This window comes from Ciona robusta, chromosome 12 (genome assembly GCF_009617815.1).
Source record: "Ciona robusta chromosome 12, ASM961781v2".
Lineage (NCBI taxonomy): Eukaryota > Metazoa > Chordata > Ascidiacea > Phlebobranchia > Cionidae > Ciona > Ciona robusta.
Window position 1 is genome coordinate 87,717 of NC_143246.1, and position 12,770 is coordinate 100,486.

General features: G+C 40.9%; 4 protein-coding genes across 5 annotated transcripts; 3 read left to right on the forward strand and 1 right to left on the reverse strand.

Moving 5' to 3' along the window:
- The first annotated feature begins 661 nt into the window (after positions 1–661).
- Positions 662–5,331, forward strand: LOC149726002 (parathyroid hormone 2 receptor-like). Its single transcript, XM_089890819.1, has 17 exons — positions 662–1,025; positions 1,075–1,182; positions 2,438–2,552; positions 2,612–2,734; positions 2,782–2,918; positions 2,997–3,091; positions 3,147–3,348; positions 3,404–3,557; positions 3,612–3,672; positions 3,800–3,866; positions 3,928–4,025; positions 4,072–4,213; positions 4,270–4,311; positions 4,361–4,489; positions 4,539–4,670; positions 4,728–4,805; positions 4,859–5,331. The coding sequence occupies exons 1-17, from the start codon at positions 969–971 to the stop codon at positions 5,138–5,140; spliced, it is 2,022 nt and encodes a 673-aa protein (XP_089746945.1). The 5' UTR covers positions 662–968; the 3' UTR covers positions 5,141–5,331.
- A 1,227-nt stretch (positions 5,332–6,558) lies between these two features.
- Positions 6,559–9,191, forward strand: LOC149726003 (ubiquitin-associated domain-containing protein 1-like). The gene is made up of 2 exons (XM_089890848.1): positions 6,559–7,505; positions 7,562–9,191. Exons 1-2 carry the CDS (start codon positions 6,708–6,710, stop codon positions 7,874–7,876), a joined length of 1,113 nt encoding a protein of 370 aa, XP_089746974.1. The 5' UTR covers positions 6,559–6,707; the 3' UTR covers positions 7,877–9,191.
- On the reverse strand, positions 7,874–10,260 carry LOC149726004 (transmembrane protein 248-like). 2 transcript variants are annotated; one of them, XM_089890855.1, is made up of 5 exons: positions 10,054–10,260; positions 8,998–9,190; positions 8,671–8,815; positions 8,449–8,587; positions 7,874–8,125 (listed from the first exon to the last, which is right to left on the reverse strand). In XM_089890855.1, exons 1-5 carry the CDS (start codon positions 10,210–10,212, stop codon positions 8,015–8,017), a joined length of 747 nt encoding a protein of 248 aa, XP_089746981.1. In that variant the 5' UTR covers positions 10,213–10,260; the 3' UTR covers positions 7,874–8,014. The 2 variants fall into 2 exon arrangements, with proteins under 2 accessions (XP_089746981.1, XP_089746982.1); XM_089890856.1 differs by lacking the exon at positions 7,874–8,125 and adding an exon at positions 8,259–8,397.
- Positions 10,261–11,490: 1,230 nt separating this feature from the next.
- Positions 11,491–12,610, forward strand: LOC149726005 (uncharacterized). Its single transcript, XM_089890867.1, has 3 exons — positions 11,491–11,723; positions 11,870–12,078; positions 12,143–12,610. The coding sequence occupies exons 1-3, from the start codon at positions 11,597–11,599 to the stop codon at positions 12,311–12,313; spliced, it is 507 nt and encodes a 168-aa protein (XP_089746993.1). The 5' UTR covers positions 11,491–11,596; the 3' UTR covers positions 12,314–12,610.
- Positions 12,611–12,770: the final 160 nt, after the last annotated feature.

Here is a 12,770-nt window from a genome sequence, read left to right on the forward strand (position 1 = left end):
CTCCAGATATTAGAAAGGTTAAATGGGGTAGATGGGTAATCTGTTTGACAAAATAAATATTGATTGAGTTTTTAAGCCAAAAATATTTGGAAGGATTTTGTTTTTAACCGCAACTTTAGACAAAGAGACGCAGATGCAAACATGTTTGATGAACTTCATGTACGTTATTTATTATTTCTTACGCTGGCGCAGACCAGAGTAATTGAGATAACGAAGAGAAGGAAAACAGCAGGATAACGAAACAGCAGGATGAGCTTAGAATCAGTTTGAGCGATTCGTTGAGTTAAAAGTTGTATTTGTAGTCAGTTTTGTTTCACGTGTTTCTTCCTACGTTGTGTGGCGGGCACAGTTCAATCTAGATGTTTTGGGCAAAAGTAAAACTTGGCATTCTAAATTTAGTCACGAGCACCAGTGTTCCCGGGAGAAAAAGTTTTTTTCATTAAACACTTTAAGCAATGTTTGTTTAATATGAGTTTTGACAAAACTATTCTGGCAACACTTGTACTCGGGAACACTGGGGTTTTGGTTACCCCGTTCCGCATGATTGCATCAGGATCGAATGCCACAACCGTGACTGTGACGTCACATCCGCTTAGATTTGCAGCGAGAAGTCGTCGCGGCAGGCAGTTGTGAGGTCATAATAGGAGATTTGTGACGAAATAAAATGTTCGATAGAAATATCGCGAGCACGTGGTCAGGAGTAATGGTAGATTAATTGTGACGTAACAAACTTCGGTGTGATGTCATAAAACGGGGCATAACGTAACTTCAACGTCACAATGATGATGATAATACGAGCTTATGGCGTAACAATTGTTTTACCATTGTTTAATTGTTCTGTAACGAACAGTTTCATGGATGAGCGAGTGTTGCACCGATCGCGTTAAAGTGCGTAGTTGGTTTGTGACGTCATATTACATGATTGTTTGTTTGAATTCTGATAAACCAGGGAAATACCCAACAACGTCATGAAGAATTTAATCGATGACGTCAACAATGAAGTTTCTAAAACAGGAAGAATGGAGGTATTGTTACGTCGCAGGTTTAATTGTTTGCTAATGAGTTATATTGCAGAAGTTTTGTTCTGAGAGCGTTTATCGAAGCGCTAATTGTTTCAACATCTGTGTGCTGGTTTGTTGTTGCTCACCGGTGTTGTTCGTCCTTGCATTGGTAGTGCCCAGGGTAAGTAACGCTTGTTTCACAACAATACTTGTTATTGTTACGCATCAACAACACGGTATCGTCAGGAAATTTAAGATTTAAATAAAATTCTAAAATCGCGGAAACCGATTGTTCGAAGACGGTGTGATTGTTTCGTCATAATTTAATGGAAGTTCCCCGTTTGTCTTTATTATTACGTCATAGAACTCTTTGTTAAAGCAATAAACGTCACAAACCCATGACCGTGAAAGTAACCAAGAAATCTTGAGCCCATTGTTACTTTATAATCACAATGGGGTTTAACAAGTGGATTGTGACGTCATCATAAACTTTGGGGATTGTTTACTTCATGTCCGTCATCGAGTTAAACCAACCAATCAGAATTGCGAATGAAATGTTGTCAACCAATCACGTAACAGCTGTGTGTGGTTGGTTGTGACGTGATAATAACCGTTGTCGACCATAATCCCCCCAAGCCCCCACTAACCCCACTAAACCCCCTTCATCCTTCACATAGGGTGGCGGATTATAGGATAACTTGGAATATGTTTGTTTACTATGACGTCATCATTACTTACGCATTGCATACGTCACGATTGGTAATTCTTCGTTAATGTTAAACATGATATTCTAATTAGGAAACTTTATATTGCTACGTCACAAACGCACTTGTGTCGTCACTCAACCATCGCGATGTCTCCACTTTAACGATTGTGATGTCAACAATCGCTTCGCTGATTCCAATAGATGGATTGTGACGTCACACCTACAGTGTTGACCGAAATATCTCAGGAAACACTGTTTGTGACGTCATAGCATAATAACGCATAAAGTGATAAAATTGTTTGCTATTACGTAACAACGGGTTCGTCTGCTGCGTCATAACCATGATATTCCCGTAAAAAGTTTCGTCACAAAGGCGATTGTTTTGTAATAAACAGTTGCTTATTACGTAACAATGAACAAATATCGAACAATTCCAAAACAATAATTAGATTGTGACGCATGAATAACCATTGTCGACCTGAGACAAACGACGTGTGACGTCACATAATCGATATCGACGCGATGCATTAGCGATTGTGACGTAGAACAGTGAATCTATTAAAAGGTGTTTATAAAGTTATGGTTTCGTTATCAATTTAAAGCGGAAATTATTAACGTCATAATCAGTGGATTCTGGTATATTATGACGCAATAACAAGTATTATAGATGCGCATTATTTAATTCTGTTGTGGCGTCACTGTGAAAACAATTAAGCTTGTGACGTAACAGACGATGGCTGATGATGGGATAACAACAGTTCGCGAGATGATGGAGGTGCTGATGGAAGCTCAAGGAAATTGTAAGCGAGATCTTGAAGCAGGGTTGCCGCCAATGGATAAAGACGGTATGTGACGTCATAATGCATATATGTGGTACGTCATATGACCACGTAATGATGCGCAGGTAATTATTACGAAACATACTGCAAAGGTGAGTGGGACAAGATCACGTGTTGGCCCAACAGCGCCCCCGGGAGGACGGTGAGACTCCCATGTCCAGAATACATCATCGATTTCGATCATACAGGTATCTGTGACGTCATAATTAATAACACGTGACTAACAGTTTCCTAGGCCATGCGTTACGTCATTGCTCACGTGACGGTAGATGGGCGATGGTGCGTGACACGAATCGAACGTTCAGCGATTACAGCAGTTGTAATATACCAAGGGAAGAGGACGTTGTGGAAATGATAAGGAGGGGTGGTGATGTGAGTAGCGCGTCATCGTGACGTCATCATGACATCACACTGCATGACGTCATTAAAGTAACTTGTGATTCCCCGCAGGCAACGATGAAAAGTTTCATCCAGTTGTACACGGTCGGTTATTCTTTCTCGTTGGTTGCTCTCGTCTTCGCGATGATAATTCTCGCTTATTTCAAGTAAGGTCACGTAACAATATAAGCATGGGTGATGTCATAATACGTACTGTTACAGGCGATTACATTGTACACGCAACTACATTCACATGCATCTATTCGCTTCTTTTATATTGAGAGCCGTCGTCATCTTTGTTAAAGATCGAGTTCTTTATTACGGAGCTGGGATTCTTGATATAAACACCCCGGATGGGGAAATGACACTAGAGGCGCTAAAGAATCGCGTGGATGAAATAGACGCTGACAGAAGCTCTTATTTGGTAACTATAGCAACATTACGTATCTGATTGTTCTGACGCAAGTATGACGTAATAGGTTGGATGTAAGCTGGTGATGACGTTGTTTCATTATTTTGTTGCAACAAATTATTACTGGATTCTCGTGGAAGCTTTGTATCTTCATAGTTTGATTTTCGTCGCGTTTTTCTCCGACAAGAAATATTTGTGGAGGTTTAGTGTAACGGGTTGGGGTAAGTCCATTTTCATACATTCATAAAAATCTTCACTATATTACCTTCCGCTAGGTGTCCCTATACTATTCGTCGTTCCGTGGGCGATTGTTCGAGCGAAGTTTGAAGACACGGGGTGAGTATGGCGTCACGGTGTTTATGACGCAATAACAGCTAGTGTTGAAAACAAAGCGCTTATTATCTAAGCTCGTTGCAGCATTTGTGTGATTCCTCTGTGACGTCATAACACGTATTGTTTACAGATGTTGGGACATCGCGGTGACGGAATACAAATGGATTTACAATGGCCCTATTATCGTTGCTAATGTGGTATGTATGACGTTATACACTGATGAGGTCATATATTGTGACGTAACCGAATATATTTTAGATAAACTTCTTACTTTTCCTCAACATTATTCGAGTGCTTTGGTACAAGATGCGGGAACGCGGACCTATCGGAAAAACTGACAATCGAAGACAATACAAGTACGACGTCATAATACAATATAATAAATAACGCGCGAATTTGTAGGAAACTCGCAAAATCTACGTTGGTGTTGATCCCGATGTTTGGAGTTCATGCGATCGTCTTCATCGGGATGCCTGATGATATTTCATCTGGAACTTGGTGGGACATTCGAATGTCGTTCGATCTTTTCTTCAATTCTTTCCAAGTATGACGTCATGATAGATTATCAAAAGCTTCGCTAACGCTGTTCCATTGTTGCAGGGATTCTTTGTCGCGATTATCTATTGTTTCTGCAACGGAGAGGTATTGTGACGTAACAATTGTGCCGGTTAATTATTATGACGTCACACAGGTACAAGCGGAGTTCAGGAAAGCTTGGGAAAGATTTAATTTGAGCGTCGAAATAAAACGCGGTCGACGCGAAAGAAGTCGTTCTTCCGTCACAATGCTGACAAGTTTCAACAGCTCGGCGTCGCAACAAGTACGTATTATGACGTCATAAACGTTCATTAAAACATCGCGATTTCCAGGCTCGTCTTTCTATTGGTGGACAGAGTAATGGGCGTGGCAACCTACGTAACAATGCTCTTTCTACCCACGTGGTCAGCGAAACCAAACTGTTGACCAATCAGAAGCCAGAATGTTCAACCAATCACATAACAGTAAGTATTATGACGTCATAAACCTAACTGTGACTGAAATGTTGATTATGACGTCAGGGTTGTGACGTTTATGACGAAACAATGATTCAAGAAACGTCATTGATGACAAACAACAACAACAATACAGAACAAGAGGTATTATGATGTCATAATAACTATTGTTTTCGTAATTTAAACAAACAACTCAGGTATCAATGCCGGGAATTCCCCAGCGCCCCCCTTTTATACGAACTCTTAGTGGGGGAATCCCCCATAATGGGGTCATAATACCCATTGTTGTGCAAGACACCGAAGAAAGTGAATTTGAGATCGCTGTCGAACCACTAGGGGGGGATGTTGCACAGGATGTGATGTCATCACAACATCAACAATCAATAAGTTCTGCTGTTGATGATGTCATAACCGATGATGTCATAATAGGCGATGTAGTTTGTGAAACAACCTCGTTTATTACAGACATTGTAACATAACAATATTGATTATGACATCACAAATATATCTTCATAACGTGGGGACCAAATGTAAACATGTATTGTGACATCATATTGTTGTATTGTGATAACGTTGTGTTGTGATGTCATAATGTTGTATTGTCACATTGCGGACAATTACATTCAATTAATATTTTCTTCATCAAATAAATATTTTAAAAATGTTGAAACATTTGTTTGGGATCTGCAAATTTCACAAGAGGGATTTCCCCAAACTCAGGTCTACAGCCAAGTTGGACACTAGGTGGCACCATGGGTTTGCTCAGGATTCCCCAAACCTAAAAACAACAGATGTGTTTTTTAGAACAGGGTTACACGAGACGCCTGCTTAACATTATGCTTGTACACCATGACACAGTAGTTAGTTCTCGTTTACTTAATCAAAAAGTTATTGGTTCAAGGCTCGTCGCTGCTAGAATGGTGGGCGTATGTGTCCTTGGGCAAAACACTCAATCACATTGCTCCAACCCAGTGGTTACCAATAGGTTGTCTAAATTATCAAACGCAGAAATAAATAAGTTACATTTATTAACATTGAATCTTTGTTGAAATTTATTTGTAAAACACAAAAATAATGCAGAAGGTAGAATCATGAACTCACCCGCATAGACATTACGAATCAGAAAGCGCTATATACGGTAACTTGTCGCCCAAGAATCGTTTAATTTGTTCTTGTTCCGATAAAGTTGGTATTGCGGGTTGAATCCCTTGTTGGTTTCGTTTCCTTGAAACATTTTTCCAAAACCCCACACATTCTTGGTAGTTGGCAAACGGGATGTTACATTTGTCCTTCTTGTAATTATTTCCCTCCAAACATGCGATCGATTCCTTTTGTTCCTCCACACAAGGATTCACATCACGGTTGAAATAATTTGTTGTTTTCTTTCCCGCCATCTTCTGCATCGATGAACTTTGGTTGACCTTTATCACGTGATCGTAGTGATTGATCATGCGTGAAATGTTCATACAAACATAGAAAACATATACCATCAATTTAAAGCGAATGGGACATTCTAATATTAGTGGCAGCATCGAGTTTCGAACCCAATGTCTCCTGTTTTTTACAAAAAATTAACTATTATGACTAAGCTAAAGAAGAATTTCGGTACTAATCATCTAGTTTTCCGTAATGCACACGATGCACATTAGTTACACACGATGCCCACCAGTTACACACGATGCACATTAGTTACACACGATGCACACCAGTTACACACGATGCACATTAGTTACACACGATGCACACCAGTTACACACGATGCACACCAGTTACACACGATGCACATTAGTTACACACGATGCACATTAGTTACACACGATGCACACCAGTTACACACGATGCACATTGGTTACACACGATGCACAGGTAATAGCAACACTATATGACGTCATAATTGTAAATAGAAGGCAACAAATCGCGTTGTTTTGATTGTCAGGGTGATGACCGTTTGTTGCGAATGTTCCGTTTACTTATATTTAAACAACATGTGATGTTATAACTAATATTTCAATTCTTTATTTATATTAAGTGTCTGGTTGAGAAAATATGACGTCAAGATGTTCTGCTTATTGTTGCGTCACAGTGAGTGATTTATACGGGAATGACACCATTGTTAATGTAACTCCAGAAATGTTGATTGAAAAGATTAAAGAAATGGCTGTGAAACAAATAACGGCCGATACAGAAGCTACCGGGAACGTTGGCCAATACAGGTTGATTCTCATCAATAATACACCGCGGTCATTATGTGATGATAAAACTGCTAAACAAGAATCTTTATTGGAGGGTGATTCAACTTTATTGTTAAAGAATAGAAATAACAAACAACCAATGAGTTCGTTGGTTAAGGACGGAGTTGTTTCGCACGAAGGTCCGAGTTTGAGTTCGATAGCTCGTGCCACCGAGGGGTTGCCAGCAATGAGCGGGGCGTCGACATCGAGTGAAACATCGGACATGATCGGGGCGGCCACGTCATCTGAACAAGTTGAACAAACTCTGCGCAAAGTTTTGTTGGCGCTTCTTGAGTTGTCGTATAAGTTCATGCATTTTAACGATGATCAAAAGTCGAAGCGAGAAGTTGAATTTGAGGTGTCAGATGTGAAACACCTCACCGACATGGGGTTTAGTGAAGCGAGGGCAAAGCGAGCGTTGGTGTTGAACAACATGAACACCAACCTAGCAATGGAATGGTTGTTGCAACACGCCGATGATTCAAGTGATGACGAACAAATGGAAACATCGGGGCCACCTAGTGTTGGACAACGATTCCGAAAGTTTAAACCAAACCCGACTCACCTCACGTCACTTATGGACATGGGGTTTAATAAGGAGGAAAGTGTTCAGGTGGTTGTTCCAACCTTGCATGTTGTATAATTAATGTAACGAATTATTCTCCCCAGGCTTTGAAGATCAACAACAACAACCTGAACAGCGCCTGCGAGTGGTTGCTTGGTGATCGCAAGGTGGACGACTCGCATGATGTTGAAGATGAAATGTTGAATCCCGAGAGTGAATTGTACAAAGCGTTGGTGGCGAACCCAACTATACATATAGGGTTGCATGATAGGAAAGTATTGGAAGCTTTGGAAGACATGGTGGAGAACCCGTGGCGTAGGAACAGCTGGGCGTATGAAAGTGCCGTCGGGAACGTTATATTGCAAATCCTTAAACTTTACAATAAATATTCAACTTCTGCTCCTCAAACAAACCCATAATATTAATGTTATGTTTATTGTGGTTGATTTAAAAATGAAAAAAATAAATATTGCTATTGTTGCAACAATCGTTGATAAAATATTCGTTAAATAAATAACCAAGTTATAAAGTGGTAAAATGAAAGCACCATCATCACGTTATCTCTTCACCCCTCCTTTCAACGCGCCATACAAAACCATGGTAAATATGACGATGATAAAGAAATATGAACTTAACATTAAGTGGTTGTGGACAACAGTTTTCTGATCCTGGAAAAGAATTAAAGTTTGTGCAATCATTGGGGAGAACCAGTGAAAGTGAATTATGTAACATCCTCACTTGACTATATTGGTGCAATGAATTAATGTAACTTACTTACCCTCGCATGGCGGGGCAACAACAGTTATTATATCACAGGTGATTTGTTTACAAGTTACCATGTATGTAACTTTATAGTTTAGTGTCTTGCCCAAGGACACTTACGCCCACAATGATGGCAGAACCTGCACTCTCAGGGATCGAGACGCGCTAACCAATGCACCTTAGAGATACCAACACTATTATGATTATAACGTAACCATAGACTCCTTACCATTGAAACCATAAAATACAACTTTTCATCTTCCTTATGCAATGTGTTTAACAAGAATGAACAGTTTTGTGGTTGATTCAAGAAACTAATGAGTCGCCCTCCCTCCCCACTATGGGTGTTGTTACATGTAAGTGGGTGCCTGGATGGTTGTGATGTCATAATCAAACAATAGTGACATTTAGTTATTGTAAGTTTGTCGCTCATATAGAACACAATACTAACCTTTGATTAGGGAAACTTCCCACGGGGCCTGCAATGGTCACACATGCTGGGACAACTTTCGTACAAGGGTATTCCCCCCTACATAGTTTATGCAGGTCAACAGTTGGTTGAAATGAAACAGAAATATTTTTCAAACTGAAACCATCTAAAAAAAATTATTTCTGTTACTTCTGCTACCGGGCATAAATGTAAATTAATCTTTTAGCGGCTTATTTGGTATAAAAACTCGATATCATTATTTCGCGATTCAGTATTGCGTTGCAACAGCATAACCAATGAGCCGTCGCAAGATTATTAAAAATATTTAAACTTATGTTTGTTCGTCACCTCCTAAACCAAGGCTTGTTCCATTCATTACTGAAAACATCCGAGTGATAGCGGAGAATTGCTGCGTCATCGACACTACAGTCATCATCGGGATAGAAATATTATAACTTTCAACTTCAGCTCGGGAAGAATTTTCGCCCCATTTCGAACAAAAATTAATTTTTGATAAATTGTCCAAGTAGGTGTTCCAATCCTGAAACATGGATTTATTTTTAACGTGTTAAACACATGGGTGGTCACTAAACAAACAACAATCTAACCAATGAATCTTGGCTCCGGTTATTGTTAACTTACGGTACCTCTAAATTGTCAGTGTGCGCAGTGTGCGCAGTGTGCGCAGTGTGTCGCAGTGTGCGCAGTGTGCCGCAGTGTGCCGCAGTGTGCCACAGCGTGCCGCAGTGTGCGCAGTGTGCCGCAGTGTGCGCAGTGTGCGCAGTGTGCCGCAGTGTGTCGCAGTGTGCGCAGTGTGCGCAGTGTGCGCAGTGTGCCGCAGTGTCCCGCAGTGTGCCGCAGTGTGCGCGGTGTGCCGCAGTGTCCGCAGTGTGCGCAGTGTGCCGCAGTGTCCGCAGTGTGCCGCAGTGTGCCGCAGTGTCCGCAGTGTGCCGCAGTTTGCCGCAGTGTTTCTGAAGTGTACCTAATGGTTAACAGAAAACTAGTTTGGGCTCACCGTAGTATGTTGATAACTGTACAGTCGTGATACACTGCGCACACTGCGGCACGCTGCGGCACGCTGCGCACACTGCGCACACTGCGCACACTGGGGCACACTGGGGCACACTGGGGCACACTGGGGCACACTGGGGCACACTGGGGCACACTGGGGCACACTGGGGCACACTGGGGCACACTGGGGCACACTGGGGCACACTGGGGCACACTGGGGCACACTGGGGCACACTGGGCACACACTGCGCACACACTGCGGCACACACTGCGCACACACTGCGCACACACTGCGCACACACTGCGCACACACTGCGGCACACACTGCGGCACACTGACATTTTAGAGGGACCCGTTAACTTACTATAATGAGTTTAATAGTTTGTAACTTACCAAATAAACGTTAGGGTCTCGAATTTCATTGAATCTAATGTAATATGCAAATGATATAAACGCAACTGTTATCATTCCAATACAGAACACAAACACAACCAGCGGGGGGCGTGTGGATAAACACGACCTCACATTTTCAACAGCTTTGCAAAACACCATCTTTATCGATGGGAAAATATTAACATTCTGCCAAAATTGGTGATATTCACAGTGTTACCAATATATTTTTCGTAAAATTAATAAGTAACTTTAATCCACAGAAATAAAAAAAGAATAGAACGCGCATCTTCTCGCGGGTCTTTCCCGTTTACCATTGTAGTCAATGGAATCGATGACGTTATATGCAGTTTTTCTTCGTTTTGTGACTTAATTTAAAATTATAAGGTCAAAAATGGTCTTCATTGTAAAAGATAGGGTCTTCATTGTAAAAGATAGGCATATTAGTTTTAAGAGATTTTAGCTGTTTATTCTAAAAACTACACTAACTATTCAAGTTTATTAGGTCAGTCTAGTTTATTCGGTAGGTTAGGGTTAGGGGTTATAGGTGTTCTGTTTCATACACCTCGTGCCCGCTTACAAGTTACCACGTATATGTAACTTATTTATCCTCGCATGGCGGAGCAACGACAGTCGTTATAACACGGATGTTCCGTTTCATACACCTCGTGCCCGCTTACAAGTTACCATGTATGTAACTTATTTATCCTCGCATGGCGGGGCAACGACAGTCGTTATAACACGGATGTTCCGTTTCATACACCTCGTGCCCGCTTACAAGTTACCACGTATATGTAACTTATTTATCCTCGCATGGCGGAGCAACGACAGTCGTTATAACACGGATGTTCCGTTTCATACACCTCGTGCCCGCTTACAAGTTACCATGTATGTAACTTATTTATCCTCGCATGGCGGGGCAACGACAGTCGTTATAACACGGATGTTCCGTTTCATACACCTCGTGCCCGCTTACAAGTTACCACGTATATGTAACTTATTTATCCTCGCATGGCGGGGCAACGACAGTCGTTATAACACGGGTGTTTTGTTTCATACACCTTGTGCGCGCTTACAAGTTACCACGTATGTAATTTATTTATCCTAACACGGGTGTTCTGATTAAACACGGATGTTTTACACCTTGTGCCTGCTTCTGAGTTACCACATATGTAATTTAGTGGGTGGCTGTTTGTGTTTATGGCTGATAATTTAGACAACCCATTAGTGACTATACTGAGCTGGAGCAATTGCCATTAAGTGCTGTCTTGCCCAAGAACCATACGCCCACAATGGTAGCAGTTCCGAACTCGGAACCACCGGGCTAAACCATTGTGCCACGACAACGGGCATCATATAAAAACAAAGAATAAGAGGTTTCGTTTGCATCAAGGGAAGCGAAACCAGGATGAATCATATTTACTTTATTGTTTCTATAAAAGTCCCAACATCCTGTGATTCAGACTGTTGTTGCTTGAAGAAAGCTTGTTTGGTTTAAACACAACTGTGGGTGTACAAGCACTTTAATATCAAGGTCTGTATCAACATGTCTACGTTCGAAGCTTTATGTGGGTTTGATTTTAACTTTGTGTCGAGTACATCTGGTATGTTGCGCATGTTTGCGCTGGCAACAAGCGGTGGGGTGTTCGGTATCATATCATCAAACAAAGCAAGTAAGTCGTATTACATGCGGTTCTAGCTTTACATGTATTGGCGTTGCTTTTCGCATTTTGTGTGTTAATCTGTTTTGTTACTAATTCTTATTCGAAAGAATAAATAGTATTCCATCTCATAAAAGACTGATTGTTTAAACTTCCAGGGTACAGCGGTAACTCGAGCGCTTACGCCGAATCAGCGGTAACAGAATTGATGTTGTGGGTATCGGTAACAACATGGGTGTTCACATTGATATCGTTCCTCGTTCAATGTTATGGAAAACAATTCCTGAACAAAACTGCGGAGATCGTGATGCACTCCACTTTTGCTCTGGCTTACCTAACATCAACAATATTGTGGGCCGTATATTTGGTGCGTGGCATATTATATATATACTTACTATATTATTACAATATAAGTTGTTCATACACCATAGACATGGGGTTCGTCCGCATACGGGTCTCCGACGTCGTATTATCCATCCTTTCAAGTAGGGCGGGTGTTTCAGAACGGCGACCACGCTTTCATCGTTGTGTTGGCTGCAGCTTCAACTTCAACATACGTCACTCAAGCTATTATGTCCATGATTGCCAAGTGTCACGTGTAGCTTGTTGGACGTGTACATATAAAGTAACTGTTTGTAAACTTCTTAATTCTTAACAAAGTTAACTTTCTTATACATGGTTGCGACCTTGAATTTTTGACGTTATTAACTTAATTAGATCACCATCGAGCTATTAACTTAATTAGATCACCATCGAGCTAAAGACACCACCATAAACCCAACATTGCCGCATAAAACACCGACACCGCCTTGCTCTATGATCGTGTATTTATAATGATAGTAACAACAAAGTTTTATTTAACCTGTAACCGAGAGAAATAATAAACGACAAAAACTGAATTGTATTCTTTACAAATATAGATAGTATATTGTCCTTTATTAGTGTATCCCTAAATTTCGTGTGGTATATTAATATAAACTGCATACCGATTAAAACGTTAAGACGGTTCCAACATTCATCTGTGAGTTGTGACGTTACAATCTGCAGTATGTTATGTGT